Genomic DNA, 17,300 nt, shown 5'->3' with positions numbered 1-17,300 from the left:
CCTCAATGACTCTGTATTGTGGCCTGTGATGGTTTTCACACCTTCCCAGACCTCCCTCATGCTGTTCTTCAGCTTCTGCTCCACCTTTCTCCTGTAGTTGTACTTAGCTTCACTCACGCAGCGTTTCACCTCCTGCTGTGCTGCTTTCATCGCCTCCCTATCCCTGCTCCTGAAGGCGGCCTTCTTCCTGTTGAGGACAGCTTTGACTTCCTGTGTTACCCATGACTTGTTATTAGGGTAACACCGTACAGTCTTAGCGGGGGAGACCACGTCTGCACAGAAGTTGAGCTAATCCGTCAGTGTGTCAGCCCCTCTATGGCTACGTTTACACTAGACCGTATCTGTCTCGTTTTCTTCGCGGATGCACTGTCCGTTTACATTAACCCCCCTGAAAAAGCGGGGAAACGGGAATCCGCCAGCGTCCACGTATTCAATCTAGATCGTATCAGCTCCGGTGCTGTGTAAACATTGAGAATACGCGAATACGCTGTGCTGAGCTCTAGCTGGCGTCTCATTGGACAACGTCACTGTGACATCCACCTTCCTGATTCGCTGGCGTTGGTCATGTGACGCGACTGCTGAAAAACGGCGCAGACTTCCGCCTTGTATCACCTTTCATTAAAGAGTATAAAAGTATGAAAATACTGCAAATACTGATGCAAATACTGCCCATTGTGTAGTTATGATTGTCTTTAGGCTTGCCATCCTTCCACTTGCAAGTAATAAGTGATATGCGCTGGGATCTCACACACAGCGGCTCAGTCCCGAATCGTGGCTTGTTCACTTCACTCGCGCGCTCTGTGAGCTGCGCAGGGCCGGAGTGCGCACCCTCCAGAGGGCACTCGCTGTTCAGGGCGGAGTGATTTGGAGCGCAGGATGCCTGCGGAGCCGAGCGTATCCGCGTATTGGTGTTGCTGTGTGCACGGCTAACGGTTTTATGTAAACGCGAATCGTTTTAAGAACGTTAATCTGATGATCCGCTGATTCGACGTAATGTAAACGTAGCCTATGTCCTCACAGTGTGGGCTAAGCAGCACATCCCAGTCCGTGATGTCGTAGCAGTCTCTGAGGGCATCTTCCATTTCAGGGGACCACCTCCTTATGGAGCTAGTTGTTGCAGGCTGCCTTTGAACCGGGGGGTGTACTTCGGCTGTAGAAGAACCAGGTTGTGGTCAGACTTCCCTAGTGGGGGGAGGGTTGTGACACTGTATGCATCCCTCACATTAGCATACAGCAAGTCAATTGTCCTGTTGTTCCTTGTTGGACAATCCACAGCCTGGTAAAAAGCAGCCAAAGTAGAGTCCAAAGTAACGTGATTAAAGTCCCCAGAAATTATCATAAATGCCTCAGGGTGCTGTGTCTGCAGCCTTGCTGTGACAGAGTGAATCCTCTCACATGCAGCGGCTGCGTCTGCCCTCGGAGGGATGTAAACACAGATGGTGATCACGTGACTGAACTCCCTCGGCAGATAATATGGCCGCAGGCTAACAGCTAAAGGCCTCTGCATGCTCTTGCGACAAGGCTTTCGCAGATAGCTTTTCGCAGACAGTTGTAAATTATCGTTGAGCGGGGAGTAATAGGCGTGCGCGATGTTATTCACCGCCACAACGCAAGGGGGCGCAAAGTCGCGAAATCGCTAGGAGTAGTTGGTGGGTGTGGTTAGTGGAGTGTTTATCCTCCGGTTACTTATAATGACTAGAACTGGAGTCGTATAGATGTACGTACTTCCTCACTTCCTCGATCAACCGCTCTTCGTGCTGCTCCATCTTCGCTCGTGTTTTTAAAAATGGCGGTCGTGAAAACAAACCAAACCGGGAAAGTAGGGAAGCGGAAGTGCGTGTACAGCGGATGTAGAGTGGACCAATCAGAGCCCTCTTGTCTGCGACGCTGTCTGCGAGGCTTCTGCGGTGGTCACAATTTTTGGGAGGTGCGCGCAGAGCGTCTGCGAAGGTGGGGGGGCTACGCAGACACTGTCTGCGACGCTATCTGCGAGGACTGGGTTGTCAGCATAAATTGGCCTTTACAGCTCCAAGTCCGGGCAACATAAAACTGTGTTATGTGAGCTTACAAATTGCCTTACTGTCTTTAAGGCCTGCAAATCTCATGTTAAATGAAAACAAGATTAAGTTTCTGTTTTTTAGGCCTGATATAGTGTCTAGTGACACATAACTTGCTCTAGGTCCATTGGCTTTTAACATAAAATCCTCTTGTAGAAACCTCGGCATGATCTTTGATCCCTGTTAGAATTTTTCTGTATGCATTAGTAAACTTGTTCAATCATGCTCCCACCCCCCACCCCCCGTCTGAGAAACATTAGCACATTTAGACATATATTGTCTTTTAGGGATGCTAAATTAATGATTAATGCTTTTGTTTCCTCCAGTCTTGATAATTGCAATGCATTTTATACCGGCCTCGGTCAAAGAGCTGCCTTCAACTAGTTCAGAATGTGGCTGCTTGTCTCTTAACGAAGACTAAACATTTTATCATAAGTTATATAATCGCTTAATTTTAGTTGGTTAATGTTATTGTTTTTATTCACTCTCATTTATGTATTTTCATTTTCACTCAAATTTTATGATTTATAATTGTTTTTGGCTTATCTTGCTTGACTTTGGTTTTACTGTGTGCGTTTTTTTTTTAAGTTCACTCTTCATGTATTTTCTTCCGTTTTATATATATAAGAATTGTTTGCTTTTATTTTATTTTTTTCACCTTGCAAAGCACGATGTAACCTTGCTTTAGAAAAGTGCTATATAAATAAAGCTTGCTTAATTGCACCAGGGAAGAAACCCACTGTCTGTTGATGTTTGTGGGTTACAGATTTTAGGCAATCATTGACGACAGAGGATTTACAACAAAGTATTAAAAATGACCATTTAATTTGATTGTAAGTCCAGTTGCTTTTGGTCCATGAGAAAGCATTGTAATTCTGATCATGTTCACCCAATTTGAATGTAAATACCTTCAAATTAAAACGGAATCTTTGATTATTTTATTGATTTAATTTCAGTTCTAATATACTGTGGTAGACAGCTTGAAAAAAATTTTTTTTTTTTTTCAGAGTCCAAATATTTATGGACCAGCCTGTGTCGTTAATGTGACTTACGGCAAAAATGCCTCAAACAAAAGCTAATTTCAACCCTCTATTTCATTGAGAATTGTATAGACAACATGGCAAATAATTTCTCAGTTTCAGTATTTGACAGGTTATCGGCCATATTTTCGAAGAAATACAGGGTTTCTATGATTTGCAAATTATTGAATTCTGTTTTTATTGACATTTTACACAGCATCCAAACTTTTTTGGAGTTGGAGAACGTCCCAAACTCGCTTTTATTAACTTCCCAAACTCGCCAAGACTTTCTGTGAAGGCAAGAGACGCAGAACGAACATAGCTGCAGATATTAAAGTTTATGAATAAAAGCTGGTATAAAGATGGACCTATTTTTCATGGTCATAGTTATAATTTTTATATTTTATTTTATTTTACAGCAATTGATTTAAACGGTTTGTTCTCTTTTTGTGAAATTTAAATGGAATCTTTGCACTTAATTCAGATTTAATCGTCACTTTTTTTTTTAAACTTCTAGGGGTATCTAGAATTTAACATGCTATAGCTTTATTTCTAGTTGAGATAGATATGAAAGAGAAACATGCATTTCAACACAGGAAAACCTGTAGTTTTCAGGATTTCATGGAGAACATCTGAAATTAATCTTGTGAAGGGGTTTTTCCATGCTGCCACACATACAGTGCTCTCTATGATTTCTTGGCACCCCTTGTAAAAAATTAGTAAATAGGGCTAGGAAAAATACCCACCTTTTGGTGAAGTAGCTTCATCTCACACTGGAAAAAAAGAAAAATCCAACCTTTTTAATTGAAATAAATTCATTTAGAGGAAAAATGAATAATCCCTAATCAAAAAATAATTATTTTCAACAAAAACATGCTGTTATTATTGGCACTCCTGCATTTAATACTTTGTACAACCTCCCTTTACCAGTGAAATGGCACCAAGTCTTTGAAAACATTTTTTATAAAGTTGGAGATGCAGAGCAGAGCATCTGAGACCATTCCTCTTTACACAGTCTCTCCGGACCATCCAAGGTCCTCAGCCCTCTCCTGTTCACTCTCCTCTTCAGCTCACCCTGCAGGTTTTCAATGGGGTTCAGGTCAGGGGACTGAGATGGCCAGGGCAGAAGCTTGGTTCTGTGGTCAGTGAACCATTTTTGTGTTGATTTGGGCATGTGCTTTGGATCATTGTCCTGCTGGAAGATCCAATGATGACCCAGTTTATGCTTCCTGGCAGAGGCAGCCAAATTTTGATTTAAAATGTCCTAGTATTTCATGGAGTCCATGATGCCATGTACGCGAACAAGGTTTCCAGGGCCTTTGGAGGAAAAACGGCCCCAAAACATCACAGGTCTTCCACCATGTTTTACTGTTGGGATCTGGTTCTTTTCATTACAGCCAACTTCCTTTTTATGCCAAACCCACCTTGAGTGTGTTATTGCCAAAAAGCTCAAATTTTGTTAGACGCTCCAGACCATAGAACATGGTTCCAGTCAAAGTTATAATGTAAATAAACCTTGAGGTGGATGGGGGACAACACCATAAGACCATGTGGGTCTCCACTTCTTCTGTAAGCCAAGAACAGAAAGCTGAGGCACAGGCTCACCAAAACTGGACAGTTGAAGACTAACAAAATGTAGCCTGGTCTTATGAATCCTGATTTTTGCTGTGGCATACAGATGGTGGGGTCCGAATTTGGTGCTAACAGCATGAATCTATGGACCCCACCTGCCTTGTGTAAACACTCTAGGCTGGTAAGGGTGGTCTCATGGTGTGGGGAATGTTTTCTTGGCACCCTTTGGGCTTGTTAATACCAATCAATCATCCTTTGAATGCCATAGCGTGGTTGAGTATTATTGCTGATCATGTGCATCCCTTCATGGCCACAGTTTATCCATCTTCTAATGATGACTTCCAGCATAATGCTAGTCTGGCTAACGCGACTTCAAAGCTCTGCGAGCCCTCGTGTTGAGTCACGCTTAGGATGGGCGGGCCCAGGCTAGCATAATGCAGCATGTCCCAAAGCTAACTTATCTTAAACTGGTGTCATGAACATGAAAAGGAGTTCAGTGTTCTCCAGTGGCCATTCTAGTCACCACATCTGAATCCAGCACACGTGTGTGTGTGTGTGTGTGTGTGTGTGTGTGTGTGTGTGTGTGTGTGTGTGTGTGTGTGTGTGTGTGTAAAATCAAAAAATTATATATTTCTTCATTTATTTAATAGACATGAATGTTTTACTAGGAAATATGCCACTTGTATTTTTCATGCGAAATACATCCCTGGCCTGAGTAACATACCGTATCTTGTATATAACCAATATCTTCACTCTGATGACCTCACTTCCGGTGTTTTCCTACGGACTTGATGCTCGTTGTCAAAATGGCGAGCCAATTCAAAATGAAAATTCTTTTGATTAAATTGCATTTAGTTTTCTTTTGATGGATGTGTTTGCATAATAAATATTACACTGTGGCACAAAGATGTGAAGATAAACTTAATATCTTTCTGCCAGCATGTAATCATCCATCCATCTATCTTTGCACACATGCTCTGTTCTGCTGTTTCTATATTTGTGAAATTATTATTATTTTTTAATTCATCTAGGTTTAAATATGTGAAAATGTGTGTTACTTATCTGCCTCCCTGCTCGCTCTGATACAGACTGTTGGGAGTGGTTCCATGTTAATGATGAAGACTAGGGAAGATGAAGCATCGGTGGCCAGTACTCCACTGGCCAAGCAGCTTTCCAATCAGGCATCAGACTACATTAGCAGCCCGATGAAGACAAAGACCATAACAGGTACCCTACAGAGACAAGGCACTCAGTATAAACGTAATATGATGTTCTTGGAGCCAACCCTCAATATTCTGGTTTGTCTCAATCCACACATATTCATTTAGTCACTGTTCCCTAAGCATAAATACATTTTAATAATAGCGATGTATAGCTGTAGAACAGTGCAGAACAAAACACCAAAATACAGTCATCTGATGCAAGTCTGCTTTGAGGGTGGTTTTTTTTTGTGTACTCAGGCAAATTTCTGACCACTGATAGTCTCAGCCAGTGCAAAAAGTGTCTGAAGTAACCTTACAGGGGTGTGTGTGTGTGTGTGTGTGTGTGTGTTTGCATATCTTTAGAGTCTCGTCCCCTTTCTATCCCACTGAAGATTACACAGTCAGCAACGGAGTGTGCAGCATCTTCAGAGGAGTGGATAAAGAACCTAATCACACAGGCCTGGGATGCTGTCAAACGTCTTACGCTGCAGGTATACAACTACCCAGCACTGTCATTTTCCATAACTAACCGTTTATCCATTTCCACATGAAATCATCCATCATTCCCGCTGTTTATATTATCTTACTAAGGCATAAATAAGAAATTCGCATTACCCAGTATTACACAATTCTTCACACTTCTTAACAGTTTTAACCTCTAATTGAATAGTTTTCCTCATCTTTTCTAAAGTGCAAATTGTAATGTTTGCGTCTCTGAATAATATCTTTTGTGCTGCTGTTTGTGACCAGTAGCCACATCATTCTCCTCAGTACTTGACACAAGTAATCTGAGCCATGCTTTTCACGTAAAGAACAGACTTGTGGTGGTGTGAGTTATGAGCTTTACTGGTATTCTTTAGGATTAACTGTGGTTTTAAAATCTTCAGCAGTGGTAAATCATGACCTGTGGAGGCCAGTGGTGCTTGAAAGTTTGTGAGCCCTTTAGAATTTTCTATATTTCTGCATAAATATGACCGAAATCATCATCAGATTTTCACACAAGTCCTAAAAGTAGATAAAGAGAACCCAGTTAAACAAATGAGAGAAAAATATTATACTTGGTCATTTATTTATTGAGGAAAATGATCCAATATTACATATCTGTGAGTGGCAAAAGTATGTGAACCTCTAGGATTAGCAGTTAATTTGAAGGTGAAATTATTCAGGTGTTTTCAATCAACGGGATGACAATCAGGTGTGAGTGGACACCCTGTTTTATTTAAAGAACAGGGATCTATCAAAGTCTGATCTTCACAACACGTTTGTGGAAGTGTATCATGGCACTAGCAAAGGAGATTTCCGAGGACCTCAGAAAAAGCGTTGTTGATGCTCATCAGGCTGGAAAAGGTTACAAAACCATCTCTAAAGAGTTTGGACTCCACCAATCCACAGACAGACAGGTTGTGTACAAATGGAGGAAATTCAAGACCATTGTTACCCTCCCTAGAAGTGGTCGACCAACAAAGATCACTGCAAGAGCAAGGCGTGTAATAGTCGGCGAGGTCACAAAGGACCCCAGGGTAACTTCTAAGCAACTGAAGGCCTCTCTCACATTGGCTAATGTTAATGTTCATGAGTCCACCTTGAGGAAAACACTGAACAACAATGGTGTGCATGGCAGGATTGCAAGGAGAAAGCCACTGCTCTCCAAAAAGAACATTGCTGCTTGTCTGCAGTTTGCTAAAGATCACGTGGACAAGCCAGAAGGCTATTGGAAAAATGGTTTGTGGACGGATGAGACCAAAATAGAACTTTTTGGTTTAAATGAGAAGCTTTATGTTTGGAGAAAGGAAAACACTGCATTCCAGCATAAGAACCTTATCCCATCTGTGAAACATAGTGGTGTTGATTTGGGTCTGTTTTGCTGCATCTGGGCCAGGACGGCTTGCCATCATTGATGGAGCAATGAATTCTGAATTATTCCAGCAAATTCTAAAGGAAAACGTCAGGACATCTGTCCATGAACTGAATCTCAAGAGAAGGTAGGTCATTCAGCAAGACGATGACCCTAAGCACACAAGTTGTTCTACCAAAGAATGGTTAAAGAAGAATAAAGTTAATGTTTTGGAATGGCCAAGTCAAAGTCCTGACCTTAATCCAATCGAAATGTTGTGGAAGGACCTGAAGCGAGCAGTTCATGTGAGGAAACCCACCAACATCCCAGAGTTGAAGCTGTTCTGTACAGAGGAATGGGCTAAAATTCCTCCAAGCCGGTGTGCAGGACTGATCAACAGTTACCGGAAACGTTTAGTTGCAGTTATTGCTGCACAAGGGGCTCACACCAGATACTGAAAGCAAAGGTTCACATACTTTTGCCACTCACAGATATGTAATATTGGATCATTTTCCTCAATAAATAAATGACCAAGTATAATATTTTTGTCTCATTTGTTTAACTGGGTTCTCTTTATCTCTTTTTAGGACTTGTGTGAAAATCTGATGTTGTTTTAGGTCATTTATGCAGAAATATAGAAAATTCTAAAGGGTTCACAAACTTTCAAGCACCACTGTAACTGACCCTTTTTCACACTTTTTTTTTTTTTTCTTTGATGAAACCGTTCTCAGTTTCCCTTTTCTGTATTTTCTAATACAAACAATTCTCTTTTAGGAATTCTATTTTGATTCTGTTTTCAAAATCTAGTGGAAAAGACCTTCCCAGAAGAGTGGAGCTTATTATAACGGCAAAAAGGGACTAAATCTGGAATGGGATGTTCAAAATGCATACTTAAGTGTGATGGTCCGGTGTCTACAGACTTTTGGCTTTCACAGTCTGTCCCCTTAATTTTATGCCCATGCCATCAGGGAAGAACAAAATCCATTGATGGGATAACCTGGTCATTCAGGTAGTCAGCTGTCTTCAGTTTATTGCTACATAACTTTGCTGAGCCCGGACCTGACCAATTGAAGCAATCCTTGATCATAACACTGCCTCCAGAGACTTGTACAGTGGCCACTATGCATGATGGGTGCATTGATTTGATTCATGTACTTCCCTTCTTACCCTGATGTGCCCATTGCTTTGGAATAGGGTAAATCTGGACGACTTGGACCACGTGACCTTGCTCCAGAGTCCAATCTTTATGCTCCTTAGCAAATTGAAGCCTTTTCTTATGACTAGCCTCACTAACAAGTGATTTTCCTAAGGCAACACAACTGCCTGGTCCCAATCCTGTGAGTTCTCATCACATTGAGTGTGAAAATGCTCTTACTTTCACTATTACACAGCCATAAGTTCTACTGACCATTTTTTTTTTTTAAATAACAGAACGTCTGGCGTTTACAGGTACAGACTGCAAAGGCATTCGAAACTTTATTTTATTTTATTGTGCATGGCATTTGCCTATGTTTGTGAAGATTCTCAGTCATCCAGGTCATAGTAACTGTGGGTGGTAAAAGAGAGCAACTGGACTTGCTTGAAGATTCTTGAAGACGTTTCACCTCTCATCCGAAAGGCTTCTTCAGTTCTGTCTGACTAGTAGGGAGTATCAAGTATTTATCCTCTCATGGATGAAAAGCTCATCTAAGGTGTCGTTGAGTCATCCTGTGGGTGTGGGTCACTGGGGGCTGGTTGTGAATGGCCTCGAGAGTCATTAGGGTGATCAATGGATTGCCCGTTAAGGTGATCAATGGAATGCTGATTCTCTCTGTCCTCTTGTGAGTCACTGAAAACAGCTGGGTTTTGGTGTGCATTCAGTTGTCTGGGAAGTGTGCCAAGGACTGCATTGTAGGTGGCTGATAAATGATGTCTTAAGGCCTCTGCATGCTCTTGCGACAAGGCTTTCGCAGATAGCTTTTCGCAGACAGTTGTAATTTATCGTTGAGCGGGGAGTAATAGGCGTGCGCGATGTTATTCACCGGCACAACGCAAGGGGGCGCGAAGTCGCTAGGAGTAGTTGGTGGGTGTGGTTAGTGGAGTGTTTATCCTCTGGTTACTTATAATGACTAGAACTTTTTTTTTTATAATGACTAGAACTGGAGTCGTATAGATGTACGTACTTCCTCAATCAACCGCTCTTCATGCTGCTCCATCTTCGCTCGTGTTTTTAAAAATGCCGGTCGTGAAAACAAAAACCGGGAAAGTAGGGAAGTGCGTGTACAGCGGGTAGAGTGGACCAATCAGAGCCCTCTTGTCTGCGGCGCTGTCTGCGAGGCTTCTGCGGTGGTCACAATTTTTGGGAGGTGCGCGCAGAGCGTCTGCGAAGGTGGGGGGGCTACGCAGACACTGTCTGCGACATCGTCTGCGAGGACTGGGTTGTCAGCATAAATTGGCCTTTAGACCCCCACCTCTGTTCAGTGATGGCCGTTCCAGGTTGACAAAAATGGCTTCTTTAACTCCTCGCTCATACCAACGATCCTCTCTGGCTAAAATGCGTACGTTGCAATCCTGAAATGAGTGTCCTTTGTTGTTAAGATGAAGATAGATAGCAGAGTCCTGGCCTGAGGAACTGGCTCTCCTGTGTTGAGCCATGCGCCTGTGAAGCGGTTGTTTTGTTTCCCCAATATACGAGTCCATGCATTCCTCACTGCACTGAATTTCATACACTACGTTGTCCTGTTTGTGTCTGGCTATTTTGTCCTTAGGGTGGACCAGTTTCTGCTTCAGAGTGTTACTGGGTCTGAAATGTACCGGAATGTTGTGTTTGTCGAAGATCCTCCTGAGTTTCTCAGATAGACCAGAAATGTAGGGAATGACAATGTTCTTGCATTTGTTCCTGTTCTCCTCCTTGTCTGTTCTGTTCCTTTTTCTGCTGTTGAGGAAAGACCAGTTGGGATACCCGCAGTTCTGAAGTGCTTTCTTGATGTGATTCTGCTCCTTCTCTTTTCCCTCTATCATTGTAGGGATATTCTGAGCCCTGTGTTGCAAGGTCCTAATGACCCCCAATTTGTGTTCCAGTGGGTGGTGAGAGTCAAAGAGTAGGTACTGGTCTGTGTGTGTGGGTTTCTGGTAGACTTCGATGCTCAGGCTTCTGTCTTGTCTAATGTGTACATCACAATCCAAGAAGGCTAGATTATTCCCACTGACGTCCTCCCGAGTGAAATTGATGTTGATATCCACTCCATTGATGTGCTTAGAGAAGGCTTCCACTTCATGGGTTTTGATTTTAACCCAGGTGTTATCCACATATCTGAACCAGTGGCTGGGAGCAACTCCTGAAAAAGTGGTCAAAGCTTTATGTTCCACTTCCTCCATGTAAAGACTGGCCACAATAGGGGACACCGGTGAGCCCATGGCGCATCCATGCTTCTGTCTGTAGAAACTTTCATTAAACTGGAAATAAGTGGTAGTCAGGCAGAGGTCAAGCAGGGTGCAAATCTGGTCCGTGGTGAGGTTCGTTCTATCCAGTAAGGTGTTGTCTTGAAGGAGTCGTTTTCTAACAGATTCGACTGCTTCTGTGGTGGGAATGCAGGTGAAAAGAGAAGTGACATCGTAAGAAACCATGGTTTCATCTAAGTCTAGTTTGAGGTCTGCAACTTTAGTAGCAAAATCTTGGGAGTTTTTGACATGATGTAGCGTATTCCCAACAAGAGGAGCCAGGATGGTGGCTAGGTGTTTGGCAATGTTATAGGTGACAGAGTTTATACTGCTGCTGATAGGTCTGACAGAACTGAAGAAGCCTTTCGGATGAGAGGTGAAACGTCTTCAAGAATCTTCAAGCAAGTCCAGTTGCTCTCTTTTACCACCCACAGTGGCATTTTCCTATGTCCTGCAAGAACAATATCATGTGGACGAGATGTGATCATTTTCATGTGCCGAGGGTCACTTTCCTCCATTTTGGGACCAAATATCATACCTCTTGAGGTAAACAATATGGCCCCATGGAAACAGCCGGACACGAGGAGCTTGAACTGATTAGCATAATAATGGAACTGGGTCACACCAAGATGGCGACGTGCGAAAAACATTGTGACTCTGGATTGACATTGGAGGATTTTGAGTCATATATATGTAATTTGTGGTTTCCATTGCCTTTCTGGCATGCTTTCTAGCTGATTCGCTGTCATTAGGGCCCGAGCACCAAGGTGCAGGCACAAAGCCCTATTGTTTTCGGCATGTTTCCTCTTCTTTTCCTCTGTGGGGAAAACTCATTTTTGAGGCAATTGTGATGCTTGAAAACGCACGAATTTTGGCACACTGATCAAATGTGCATAAAGTCACAAAGTTACATTGAGCAAGGGACTGGACATGGTTGCGGAGCTCCATAGCACCCCCAAGAACAGGCTATGGTTGAAGAAGTTGCTCGCCACTAGATGGTGTACTGAACTACTTTCAACCCATAAGTTTTTTGTTTGTTTGTTTGTTTGTTTGTTTGTTTGTTTGTTTGTTTTTTAAATATATAAAATGGTAATTTTGTCAATATTAACACCGGCACTGATATTTCATCACAGTCCAGTAATATAATTTATTTTACAGCTCAAAAACACCATTTAAGCGTGCAGTACATTTTTAAAACCTTTGGAGTGGCTTTCAAAGCCCCTAGACTTGAATATTATTGAAAATCGGTGGATAGAGCTATAACATGCTGTGCATGCGGAACAACTTCAGAATATTTCTGAAAAGCCTTCTGCAAGGAAGAGTATTTTCAGAATGTCATATGTATAAAATAAGATTTGCAGAAATATTTCATATTAACTTGAAGTATAACAGAACTAACCGTTCTTTTGTTTAGAAATTCAACAAAATATGAAGCATGTCACTACAAAATGAGTCCAGTTGTTTCACAAAATGAAAAGTTTTATTGGATATTCTAAATGTACAGTTAATTATCTTTTAAAATAAAGTTATTTGTTAAATTTGGTGCAGCTAATCTGGAGAAATTAGTGAAAATGTTTAATGTATCATCATCAATGGAAAATCAAGTTTGGAGAAAATCAGCTGTAAAATTTGTGATGCGTAAATTAAAATTAACGCATAGCACACGTTTATTTGGCCTACAGAGTCATGTTTATAGGTTGTTTTACAGTAATATTTTCATGGCAGATACATTATAGATTAAGCAATGTGTCTATGGCAAAAGTAGAAAAGTGATACTCATTTCAGATTGCTATGTCTCAGAATGAACTTGTGCTACACTGGACTCATTTTGTGGTGACGCGCCCTATATACATTTTAGGAAGCCTCAAAACCACTATACGCTCTCGACAATAACATACAAGTTGATTGTGTGTATCTTTCTCTTTATTGACTTGGTAAACATTTGAATCACAGGAGAGACCTCTTCTGGGTCTTATTAATAAAGTAATATGTGACCCCGATCACAGGTGGAGCTGCAGTCATGCTGTGTGTTTGTGCCGAAGGACACCCTACCATGCCCCTGTACCATAGTGTGTGGTGATATCCCAGGCACTGTGCGCAGCTGGTACCACAGCCAGGCCTCCATGCCAGGGACTCTAGTAATCTGTCTTCCTCAAATCAGTGTGATGAGTGCTGGGCATAGGCACATGGAGCCTTTACAGGAGATTCCCTTCACCGTGCCAAGACCTGTACTGGAAGAGGGTATAGAACACGCACACACACACACTAGACAGACTAACAGGTGAAAACAGTGAACAAGGTGGTAAGTCTCTGGAAGAGTGGGTGGGATCTGGGTGGGTTTTTCTCTGACTGACTTTGCAGGCTTGCCATTAGCATAATACCTCTGTCATATCTGTCCCTTCTGATAGCTCTGGGGTTAAGGCAAATGAGCTATGGACTGGAAGATTGTGAGTTGAGGTGCCAGTGTTGCCATAGTTGGGTTGCAATTGCTTGGGTTGTGGTGTTTTTTGTTTTTTTTTTAAATTTTTCTCAATTGTAAGTAATTTAGGAAAGATGGTGTGCACGTTTGTCTTACTCTAGCTGGTTCTGTGACTTTGATCAGTGGGTAGTAGTCGAGTCAGTAAACCTCAAGTCCAGGTCATTTAAAGAAAATTTCGAGCCGGGTCGAGTCCACTATTGATCCGAGTCAAACCGCACCATTTGACGGCGGCTGTTGCTGCCTTTATGTGAAAGCGTCTCTGCTACTGTGTTGGACTAACGTTACTGCTCGACTGCCCCATTTTAGTTAATAGGCTCCAGATAAAAAGCTTGTTCATCGCTCAGCAAGCCCCGCCCACTATCAACAGGGCAAATAACATGACCGATGGTTAACACGAGCTAGTTCATCACTCAGCAAGCAAGTCCCGCTATCAACAGAGCAATGAACGTAGCATATCACTTCCTTCTCTGGGTGGAGTCTTGCCAAATGACGATTGAAGTTCGAGGTTGTCCCCGTCGTCTCCTCGATAGTTCTTCTACATATGGCACTCTCAGCAGTGCATTTTTTCCCACTGCACGAGAAGTCTGTATAAGCAAAGCGGACAATCCTAGGGGCTTCTCTCCAGGCATTTTAGCACCATTAATGTTAGTTTGTTCCTGAACATGATGTATGAACAGGTGATTGTGCATTCTCTTGCACGAAATTAGTATAAAAATTGTCAATATAAATAACGTGGCAAATTATTATGGCATGTTGCAAAAAATAAAGAAAAAAATCCGAGTCCTCGTCTCCAATTTACGAGTCCAATCGCAGTTAATGCTCGAGTCCGAGTCATCAGTGCTCAAGTCAAGTCATGAGTCCTTAAAATTAGGGCATGAGTCAGACTCGAGTACTACAGGCCTGGGTAGATCAGAAGCAGCGCTAGACAGATGAATATTTCATGCATTTAAAATGTTGATATGAAATAAGGTTTTTAGCCTCTTTAATTTTTGTGGAGCTTTTTTTTTCCTTCCATATTTATATGAAGTATGTGCTTTTGTGTATGTGTGCAGGAGATGCTTTCCCCTGGACCGTGACAGTCGGCCAGTTCAGTGTATATACGTTGCTGGGGCATCAGCACTCTCTGTCTCTTCTGGAGCCAGTAGGCTGCACCTCTACCCTCGCGGTGACCTCCCACAAACTGCAGCCAACTTCCACCTCTCTCGACTCCAGACATGCATTCATCGTCTGCCTGCATGTAGACCTGCAGTCACTTTGTTTGAAAGTCTCCAATCCACAGGTACGACACTGGACTTCCCACAATTCTACACGTAGAAGTTAAAGTGCATATTCTGGACCAATTTAGTGTTTTGTTTTGTTTTTTTTTCTTATATGAAAGTGTGTCCCTTTACACACTCATCCAGAAGGGTAATTTTGCACAAGGCCATCTGTCTACAGCAGAAAAAAATAAAATAACAAAATGGAAAAATCCCAAGGGAGTCTGGAGCCAGATTCGTGACGTCACCTGCGGAAGCGCCAGCAGGCTGCGAGAGCTTTGCACGGTTTCAGTGCACAGCCTGTGTAGACCAAGCGCTCCCATTTCTCCCTCATTGTCCGGTCTTTTGGAAAACGATGAGTACTAATCCCATCATGATTGGTGTTGCTACACCCTCCTACGATACATCTGTTAACCATTTTAATAATTACGTGATAATGTTGAAGAAATTTGCAGGAAACCACCAGGTCATTTTCTTAAACAAACCAGCGCTGACGTAGGATTCAGAGGGAGGCGTCCCGCACGCGACGTCACGAAAATCAATGTTTGCCGGGAAATTCAAATGCAAAGTTTTTTCAGAGGCGGACCAATTCACCTCAAATGGCTTGATTTCAATTGAATTTTTCTGGTATTGCACAAGGTAAAAAAAAATTGTGCAAAATGTGACAGATATTTGACCAAAGTTTAATATAAAACAGGAGAATTACACTGATCTTGCTCCTGAATTTACCCGTGATATGCACTTTAAACTGTATGCTAGCCTCCCTTCCAGTTGTAGTGGAAACTGTGAATAAGACTTCTCTGAGTCAGTTTTGTTCATCTGAAACAAAATGCCTTCTTTTAAGCATTAATTTGACATGTGAGAAGTTAAGGATGAGGGAGTATAACCTGTTTTTATTCATTACAGAGAAAATACCAAGGCGTATTATTTTTTTTATTTCAAATAAAATTAAGTTTCACCCATCTGACCTGTGTGTATCTGTCTGTGGTTCCTGAAGGCTGCCAAACTGATTTGTTCCCCCCCCCAAAAAAAAAAAAAAATTGTGCTGTGCTGAGCCTCAGTACTAGCTTAGCACAGAAAGAGGGTTTGCACAGAGGAACAGATTGCAGTACAGAGTTAAAAAAAGACGACAAATAACAGATTATTTTTATTTAATGCAGTGGCTTTATATATGGATTTAAACTCTAACTTCTCTTATCATTTATTATGCTTGTCCCCTTACCAGTCCAAACAACCTTTATGCATTTTGCAATTTAACATTACGGTATACTGGTATGACCTATCTGTTAAAAAATAAAATGGGAAACGAGCCAATCAACATATGAATATGGAATAATTTGCACAGGTATTTTGAACTCTCCAATATTAAAGGTACCGACTGCAAAGTCATCTGAAATTAAAAAAAAAAAAAAATTGTGCATGGCATTTTCCTATGCACAATATCATGTGGACGAGATGTTGACCGTTTTCGCTTTCCTCTGTTTTGGAACCGAATATCCTACTTCTTGAGGTAAACAGTATGGCCCCACGTTAACAGCCGAATGCGAGGAGCTTGAACTAATTAGCATAATTATTAGGGTGCATCAGTTGCCCTCACTTTCATAAAATCTGATGCATTTTTGTTTGGGTGTTCCTTTTCACCAATAAAGACATCCTGTTAAATTTTTTGACCATATTCAAAAGTCTAATGGTGGCACCATGAGGTTCATTTTTTGCCAAAAAACGCTTTTGTTTTCGCGTAAGGTTTGAATCACAATGTTGGACTCCATTTATTGATTTCTTATGAGCCAAAGAACCTTTGCAAGGGATTGAGAAGCATTAATGTGATTCATAATACATTTGTATTGTTTAAAAGTAGTTGAACAATGATTCAATGAACAGCTAAAACTCAAACTGTGCTTGATAATATATTTAGAATATGTACTAAAAATGTGTATCTAAGATATCTGGTATACTCTATAAGGTGCCATAATGTTTCATGAAAAGTGATCGAAATTTTGTCATAAAAGTCATAAAATAGCAGCTTTTTCCAAAACTTTGAGCTCCTGGTGCCACCATTAAACTTTTGAATTTTGTCAAAATATTTCACCCAGTGTGTTTTCTTACCAAAAGGAACATAAAAACAAAAATGCATCATGATCGGAGGAACTTTTCATTTTTAGGGGGCAACTGATGCACCCTAATAATTATGGTACTGGGTCACACCAAGATGGCGAAGCGCAGAAAACATCGTGACTGCATCAACCTCGGAGAGTTTTGAGTCGCAGGTATGTAATTTGTGGTTGACGTATGCGAATAGATCCATGAAACAAAAGATGAATACGTCTTTTGTCTGTTACTGCTTTCGTGTTATTTCTTTCTCTCAAGATCAAAACATTTAGGTGTATAACTCCATACTCAGACTCACCAATCCAAGACGAGCGCTGCAGATTCTTCGTCAGATTGCGTGCCTGTTTCATCC

At 41.6% G+C, this 17,300-nt stretch overlaps 2 protein-coding genes across 9 annotated transcripts in view; one reads left to right on the top strand and one right to left on the bottom strand.

Annotated features, from left to right (window-relative positions):
* The window catches only part of LOC132867290 (intermembrane lipid transfer protein VPS13B-like), a 335,496-nt gene that overhangs the window by 174,172 nt on the left and 144,024 nt on the right, over positions 1-17,300 (top strand). For all 8 annotated transcript variants that reach the window (XM_060900109.1, XM_060900106.1, XM_060900105.1 and 5 more), the window contains 4 exons: positions 5,737-5,875; positions 6,214-6,341; positions 13,111-13,345; positions 14,636-14,862. In XM_060900109.1, the coding sequence (XP_060756092.1) occupies positions 5,737-5,875; positions 6,214-6,341; positions 13,111-13,345; positions 14,636-14,862 (729 nt within the window). The remainder of the gene's footprint in view (positions 1-5,736; positions 5,876-6,213; positions 6,342-13,110; positions 13,346-14,635; positions 14,863-17,300) is intronic.
* Positions 8,543-11,754, bottom strand: LOC132868071 (uncharacterized). The gene is made up of 4 exons (XM_060901037.1): positions 11,643-11,754; positions 10,129-11,466; positions 9,569-9,606; positions 8,543-8,548 (listed from the first exon to the last, which is right to left on the bottom strand). Exons 1-4 carry the CDS (start codon positions 11,752-11,754, stop codon positions 8,543-8,545), a joined length of 1,494 nt encoding a protein of 497 aa, XP_060757020.1.

This window comes from Neoarius graeffei, chromosome 19, assembly GCF_027579695.1.
Source record: "Neoarius graeffei isolate fNeoGra1 chromosome 19, fNeoGra1.pri, whole genome shotgun sequence".
Taxonomy (NCBI): Eukaryota; Metazoa; Chordata; class Actinopteri; order Siluriformes; family Ariidae; genus Neoarius; species Neoarius graeffei.
Note: the sequence above shows the minus strand (reverse complement) of the source record. Positions and strands in the feature narration are given on the sequence as shown.

Bases quoted from the DNA above. Each gene is read 5' to 3' on its own strand.
- LOC132868071 (XM_060901037.1), bottom strand. From the start codon at position 11,754: ATGTTTTTCGCACGTCGCCATCTTGGTGTGACCCAGTTCCATTATTAT. The intron at 11,467-11,642 runs GTATGATATTTG...CTCATCCGAAAG, and splicing joins CATATTGTTTACCTCAAGAG to GCTTCTTCAGTTCTGTCAGA. The intron at 9,607-10,128 runs GTCTAAAGGCCA...AAGAGCATGCAG, and splicing joins ATCACTGAACAGAGGTGGGG to AGGCCTTAAGACATCATTTA.